Genomic DNA, 7,676 nt, shown 5'->3' on the forward strand with positions numbered 1-7,676 from the left:
TAGCAAATAGTGGGGGAATGGAAAACAAACTTTGAGAGTTGCAGCTTTTAAATTACCCTGCACGAAAACGCTAAAAGTATCGGGAAAGTATTAAATTGTTAGGAGAATGGATCTTAGTGCCCTAGTATTATATGTAGTCAAAATAATCCCATTGCTGAAAAAGTATTTCCTTAACAGGCGTCCGGGATTTGATAAATGGAGTATCAATAAACAAAATGCGGGGATTACAATTTCGGGGGACCCAGGTGATACGTGCATTCATAGTTAGTACTAACTATGGTGTATTTAGTGCATATTGACGATTTGGCGCCGCTTTTAGTACATTGAAGGTGGAGCCGGGGTGGGGGCTTAACCTTTGCAGCACACATCAAGCTTTTGTAAAACGTTTAGTGTACTAAGCCGGTATGTATGTATGAATGTATCAAGTTAACAAAACGCCGGAAATATTGTTGTTATGACTAAAAATACCTGTTATTTTACACTCCATCGAGTTTGAAATATTGACGTACACAATGCTGAAAATAGCATTTCCGGGCCTCTAGATTCAAAATATTCTGGGGAGACATGCCCCCAGATCCCCCTAGAGGTTCGCGCCTTCGGCGCTCGTATTAAATAACCCCCCTTAATAAATATTCCTGTCAATACGAACACCCTTACAAAAACTTCAGCTACGCGCCTGCTTCATTGTTTTGCTCAATTTCGCGGCATCTATTTTGGATCTGGTTTGACACAGAACCACACCGACAAACACTGTGAAATTTTGACTACGTAGTTTGTAAATGTAGTCCATTATCTAGCAGTTACTTTACAAGCTTTTTAAATGGTTTTAATCTTAATCTTCGAACATTCTTCCCGATGCTAAAACGTTAAGCTTAAAATAACAAGAATGGCTATGTGAAAAGTTCCGAAAAAAAATCAACACGAGACCGCATAGCTGACCCTTCGCGTCCGCAATTCCAAGCGTAACTATACTCAACGCATCGGCCATCCCCACTCAATAAACACAGAAGATACACAACAAATATCTTTTTTTCAAGTTTTATTTTGAAGCAACACTAAAATTATTCAGACGAGTAACAATTTTCTGTGCATTAGAAATCTCATATCACGCTGTGGCTTTAGCCCGATTTGGTTTATACTGTGATGATCCCGCAAAATAAAAACAAAATTTACTGACCTGTGCAGTTGTTCGATAGATGTAGAAACAAGTCGAACCTCTAAATCCAAAAATGTGTGCATGCGGTACATAAAGGTTTCACTTCCGATCATCGTGTGTCCATTACATTGCCCTTGATTGAACATATAAAACATTGAATTTGCAATCGCACGCTTTCGCAGCATGAACGACGACTTCGGGATCGCCAAAACCATGATGAGAATGAAAAATATGTCAGTACACTGATGCAAAAGGCATCCTCCACCAGAACTGCTCACGGACTACGAAAAGTCAAGGAAATTTGAACGAATACCGTATTTACTCGAATAAGCGCCGCCCCCGAATAAGCGCCGCCCTCAAATAAGCGCCGCATTCGGGACAAAAAAGTTAATAAGCGCCGCCCCCGAATAAGCGCCGCAGTCCCGATGCAGTGCTTATTCGAGGAATTCCGTTAAATTTAAAACGGCACTATAAAGCAACTCTAAAACAAACTTGGACATTTCTTTCTATCAAAAGCGATGTTTTGCAGTTCAAAGTGATTGTTTTACAGCTTGACCTTTAGTTTTTCTATCCAACATTCTTAAAGTACGTAGTTCTGTAAATGTTTTGAAGGCTGCGAACTTTGCCAGGACAGCTAGTGCCAATTTTCTCCTCAACAAGAGACGAATACTGACAATGAAAAGACGTCCAAATTTAAAATAAGTGCCGTCCTCAAATAAGCGCCGCCCTCAAATAAGTGCCGCACTTGAGCGCGAAAAATTTAATAAGCGCCGCGGCGCTTATTCGAGTAAATACGGTATGCCAAACTGCGGCGAAGAAATGGACGCGAACTAATCAAATCCAAGATGGCGGCTACAGGTCCAGCACATGCTCTTCTGCTGTTACCATGGTTCCCCACATAGGATCGTGACGAAAATTTCGTGACAGAAAGAACAATAAGTATATTCCATGTTTGGATCATAAGTATCAAAAGTACACTAAATCATTATTTTTGGCCTATTTAACACTATTTTTTGTGTTTCAGCCAATCACGTAGCCGTATTTTAATAATTTATAGACCGGACGTGCTCCTGCTGCGTTGCCGCAGAACACTATCGTTCTTACACGGATCATTACTTAAAGATGAATTCCAGTCCGTACTGCGCAATCTCGGCTGCAATGTTTATGGGAGCCCAACACGAAGGAATGTTTACAAGCAAAACTAAAAATTCCGCGACAAACTTACCTTTTTCTTCATTATTAACGCCAGATATCCTTGCAGAACGAATAACAACGAGTAGAGGAACCTTGACGCTATTTCAAACCGACGTTTCAGCTCATCGGAAATTCTTTAAGGAGACGAACTGTAATGGCGGACTAAAAAACCTCATGTATGCTGTCACCGAAGTGTAACGTTTCAACGAATTCAAAACAAAAACGAAAACAAACCCTGAGTCTGTGCAGTACGGACTGGAAATCAGCTTTAACCACCATGCATTTTTATCACGTACACGTTCAGTGTGGTAGCATCAAATACTGTGTCCCTTTTCTTAAGCGTATAAAGATATAAAGCAATGTGTCTCTTACACTTTAAAGTGACTCGATGTCTCAGTTACACAAAAATATGTAACTGAAAAAGACAAGTAATTTTTGATGTCATCAAGTCAACACTAAAGGTTCAAATTAGTACTTTAGCTCCCCACATTAGTAATGAATTCAACCAAGGGTATATGTTTCTATTTGAAAAATATGTTTACATGTACTGCATCAGCATGATCACAAAAAAGTCTGGTTGTGCTGTGCATAATTTTCTTTCTCCTATTTACAGCTGTAAGAAAACCTCCCAGGCAGCTTTAACAGTAATCATAGGTAGTCTCTCTGTTTCACCTTTCAAACCAGAAAATGGTTTACGGGCCTGATTACACAAGCCATGCTGGTCCAGTTAGCCAGACTGGCTTGGTTTTGCCAAGATCTTGACACGTCTATTGAATGCAACAAAAATCAACTTTGTGAGTAGATGACAACTAGGCCACCCTTGTTAGCCATGGATATTCCCTTCTATACCTGGATTTTCCATGTAATCACATTCACTGGGCCAGCATTTATTGGGCTTTTCACTGATATGTGAACTCTAAAAATTCAATCCTTGATCAACGGTTCACACTTTTTGCTGCTGTCAATCATATTAACGGACCTCTCAGAAAACAGAAGTTCCAGGGCTCAAAATTGCGACAAATACGGTCACCAATGCGACTAATATTTCGTCCTTGGCAACTAAAATTTCTGGTTTAGTCGCCAAAATGGCGACTACATTTCTCTGTGTTGACAATGAATAACGACCATTTTTTCCTTCTAGAAAACTATGTATTTTGGTAGATCTCTGCTTCTAAAACATTCAAAATAAGAAAAGAAGTTGTATTGCCCCAATCCATCCTTTTGCTTTGCCCAAAACGATTCCTTTCGCATCCGAAAACTGGCTCTAGAATGCTTTGCAAACCTTGAGTACGTCATGTATGCCTATGGGATGTGTCTCTTGTAATGCGTGGCTATTCGCCATGTTTGATTTCTTTGAGGTTTCTTCCAGTTCTTTTCCTCAGCTACAAAGTTAGTGGCCACAGAATCTTATAAAATGTGTTTGTTTTAAACCTTGTGGTAAGATTGCTTTGTTTTTCAGTCCTTTTTTGGATTAAATTCCTACAAATGATTTTAGCACTTTTGAACTAGTCCCTATTGATTTTACAAGCTGGCGACTAGAAATTTCCTTTTGGCGACTAGTTTTTAGCACTGTACAGTAGTTGCCAAATGGCGACTTAAGGATTTTTTTTTAATTTTGAGCCCTGAATTCACTTCAACCAGGTCAAAAATTCATGTCCATCAGTTGTGATTGGTAGATTTTGATCCATTTTGTTTGTTTCCATTTTTCATAGTTTGTTGGCTTTCGCCAAAATAATGATTGACGGCAGCAAAAAACGCAATCCTTAGTTTGATTTTGAATTTCAGAGTTCGCAGTTCACTGAAAACTGCAAAAATGTCTCTTCCGAGCACACTGGCGACCACAAAAATCAGTATTCTTCTTTCTAAATAGGATGTTGAGGCAAAGCAGCTTACATATATCTAGCTGCACAAGTGTAGAAAATAAAACACCAAACTGCTGGAAAAGGTCATCAACATCATCTGACTCATTCTTCATGCCAAAATCATTCGTGCTAAATTTAACCTGTCGTTCATGTCCAATCTAGTCCATCCCAAGGTGACTCAGCTCATACATTTATAATACTGGGCTCGAAGTCATGTCGGCAAACAGAGCCAACCCGGCTAACCGGCCAGCCCGGCTTATGTAATCATGTCCTAATTCTGCCAACTGTAAGTGAAACAAACATTCATCTAGAACCACATCACAGGCTATATACAGTAATTCCCAATATTGTAAGTTTTAGTCTGTTATCTTACAGTGAGAAAGATTAAAATAATTTAATATTCCTAAATGGATGATAAATATTATTATTACATGCTGTACATATTTGTTTTATTTTCAGCTCAAATGGGCAGCATGGGCAGCAGTCTATTGTTCATTTATTACCTTTTCCAACTCCCGCTCATCAGAAGATACCAAACAGATGTTCAGTAGTTTTCTGTGAGTATAGCAAAAATTGATTTACAGTGTATAGTCTAGGGGGCAGAATTAGTTTATTTTTATTACATGTACCTTGGGCAAAGGTCTTCATCACAGGCAGAATAGTTATTATTCAAAACACTCACAAAGGCAAAGCCCTTTGAAGACAAAGATTTTGTAATGATGACTGGTCAGCAATAATTATTATTATTATTTGAATACCTTCCCTAAAGCCTGGTTTCCATATGATTGCAGACGATCGCATCGGATCGAAGACGATCACAAAATCGCAGAAATTTACTGAACCGTGTGATCGCAACGATCGCAGAGCGAACTGTTTCCATATAATCGCAAAAGATCGCAGACGATCGCAGAAGTGTTGAATGGTGTTGAATGATGGGATCGATTATCAATATTATGGGATAGGTTTCGATCGCAACGATCGCAGGGAATAGAACTTGGTTCTATTTTCTGCATGCATCTTAGTACATGTACATGTTCCTTTAAATACCAAAAATAAGCTGTGGATTTAATCTTGGTTGAAAGGTGTTCTTTTTATTAGATTTTAGGGTTGCACCTTGCATGGGATACTTTTCCCATTCATGCAATTTCATTAATTTGGTCTTTTTTAATATTTATACTACTAATTTTAATATATACATGTACCGTAATGATTTTCGATTTAGCGCCCTCCTTTCAATAACCCCCCCCTTCCGAATAAGCGCCCCCCTTCGAATGTGTTTTTGTAAATAAGCGCCCCTATTCCAATAAGCGCCCCCATTCTAATTAGCGCCCCCATTCCTATAAGCACACCTATTTTAATAAGTGCTCCTATTGTGGATAACTGCCCCTACTGAAGTCATTGACCTCAACTAAATAAACTCCTGACCGTTCACCGTACAGTTCATGAATATATTTACTGCTAAAATGAACAATTATTTTAAAAGTAACTGAACTTTTAACAATTTCTATCTGTTACAGTTTCTGTTATTGTTAAATACATTTGGTCGTTTCTCAAAAAATTAAATAAGCGCCCTGTCCCGAATAAGCGCCCTGTCTCGAATAAGCGCCCTCCCTCGAGGTGCCAAAAGTAAATAAGCGCCCCGGGCGCTAAATCGAATCATTACGGTACAGGGTTGGAAACTAAAATTTCGGAGCACTCGCCATCCGGGCGAGTGACCTTCAAATTGCACTCGCCCAGATCAATTTTCACTCGCCCAGTCTTCTTCCATTAAAAAAGAAAAATTTAGGCCCCCTCCCCCTACGAATAATAAAATATACAACTTCAATTTTTAATCACTGCTCACTGTGCACTTTGGTGGTCGATCGCAAAACAGACTGCAATCTATTTCTTCAGTGAAAAATTGCCAAATATAGACCTTACTCCACAATACAAACACGCGCACACTTACTTCAAAAGTTGAAACGCAGTTTTATTCGATACGTATTTCCAAATTCTCGTTGTTTGCAAGCGAAATTGTACAGGAAAAGAGGCGAGAAATGGCCATCTTGCTGCGTTTCGCCCATTTCGCGGCTCGGAGGATGAGTCAGTGAATTTTTGACCAGAGGTATTACTTTGTACAAGTACGTCCGTCATGTAACATGCACCAAACGGAAGCCATTTTTGTCTGTTTACGAACGCGAACACAGCTTTGTTTGAGATTTCAAAATGTTGGTAAGCTATCGGCTTGTGGACAGCGTAGATTATTTTAAAGTGGGAAGTAAAAGTTTCGCTTATTTTGAATACTATATTCTGGATATGAAAATCGTACTCGCCAAACCGGGCGAGTGATCCGTGATTTGTACTCGCCCGACAGTTTTCACACTCGCCTGGGCGAGCGGGCGAGCGCTAATTTCCAACCCTGACGGTATGTATATAAGTCTTAACATTTCTATGAGACCAACAAAGTTCATAGACAAGCTTTTGCTTGTGAGTAGCATACCATGTAAAATAGGTTTAGTCTGCCAAGTGGCCCACCAATCTGGTGCTTAGGAGTATTTCCCCCCACCTGGCACCTCTCACAGTTTGTACATCTCAATTGTAGACTTAATGTTAATTAATGGTTACCCGTAAATCAAATTAATTGAATTGCTTTTTGTGGGATTATAACATTCAGTGCATTGAACCAGTGCTAACAGAACCAGTGCTAACAGATATTGTAGACATTATGTTGAAAAGAAGTGAAAAGAATATAAAAGGTATCTACAAATAACATGTAATGGTACATAATGCTAGATGCATGAAGCCATTCTCATTTTTGTTTTCAGACTATCAGTCTCAGCTGTTGTGATGTCATATCTTCAAAATCCACAACCAATGGCATCAACATGGTAGAAGGCAGATTATTCACATAATTTTGTTCCCAAAAAATATTGGTCATTTGCATCTGGAGTAAATTAACTGTCAAACATTGAACCATTTTGCAAGCTGTCTGGCAAATAACCCCAGAAGAAGTATTGCAGAGTGCATTTTTATTTGGGCTTTGAGTAATACATGTAATAAGCATAGATGTGTATGTGTATGTTATTTGATCTCATACATGTACCCAGATCTTGTATCTTAAGAAAGGAACCATTTGTAAATTGAAACTTGTTGTTTAAGTGTCAGGACTAACTGGGTAGCAAATAACACAAACATGCATGCAAGAATTTGCTGATAAATGCATTATAAGTGTACATACAAATAAACATACACTGTTTTCTGGAAAATGTGGTTGAAACTGTTATTTAAAAAAAATAATATAATTCAGTACACCAGCATGGCAATAGTTTCTTTAAATTATTTATAATCATTTGTGTTTTTCATAGAGAATAACAATGTTTGCATATTGAAGCATCAGTTAGTTTATTTTAATTGGGCATTGGGAGACTTTCTGGTGTGAGTCAAGACTTCCGATACCCTGTTACCATAACATTCTGGCTCAGAAA

The 7,676-nt window shown here is 38.6% G+C and overlaps 1 protein-coding gene and 1 long non-coding RNA gene across 2 annotated transcripts in view; one reads left to right on the forward strand and one right to left on the reverse strand.

The window, feature by feature from the left end:
• LOC144639088 (uncharacterized) overlaps positions 1 to 988 on the reverse strand; it is a 3,032-nt gene extending 2,044 nt beyond the window's left edge. Inside the window, exon 1 of the mRNA XM_078498346.1 lies at positions 940 to 988. Coding sequence (XP_078354472.1) covers positions 940 to 988 — 49 coding nt within the window. The remainder of the gene's footprint in view (positions 1 to 939) is intronic.
• Positions 989 to 4,669: 3,681 nt separating this feature from the next.
• On the forward strand, positions 4,670 to 7,457 carry LOC144638781 (uncharacterized). Its single transcript, XR_013568007.1, has 2 exons — positions 4,670 to 4,769; positions 7,017 to 7,457. It is a non-coding gene; the product is annotated as an uncharacterized LOC144638781 (long non-coding RNA).
• The last annotated feature ends 219 nt before the right edge of the window (positions 7,458 to 7,676 follow it).

This window comes from Oculina patagonica, chromosome 14 (assembly GCF_052425735.1).
Source record: "Oculina patagonica isolate OP01 chromosome 14, crgOcupat, whole genome shotgun sequence".
Lineage (NCBI taxonomy): Eukaryota > Metazoa > Cnidaria > Anthozoa > Scleractinia > Oculinidae > Oculina > Oculina patagonica.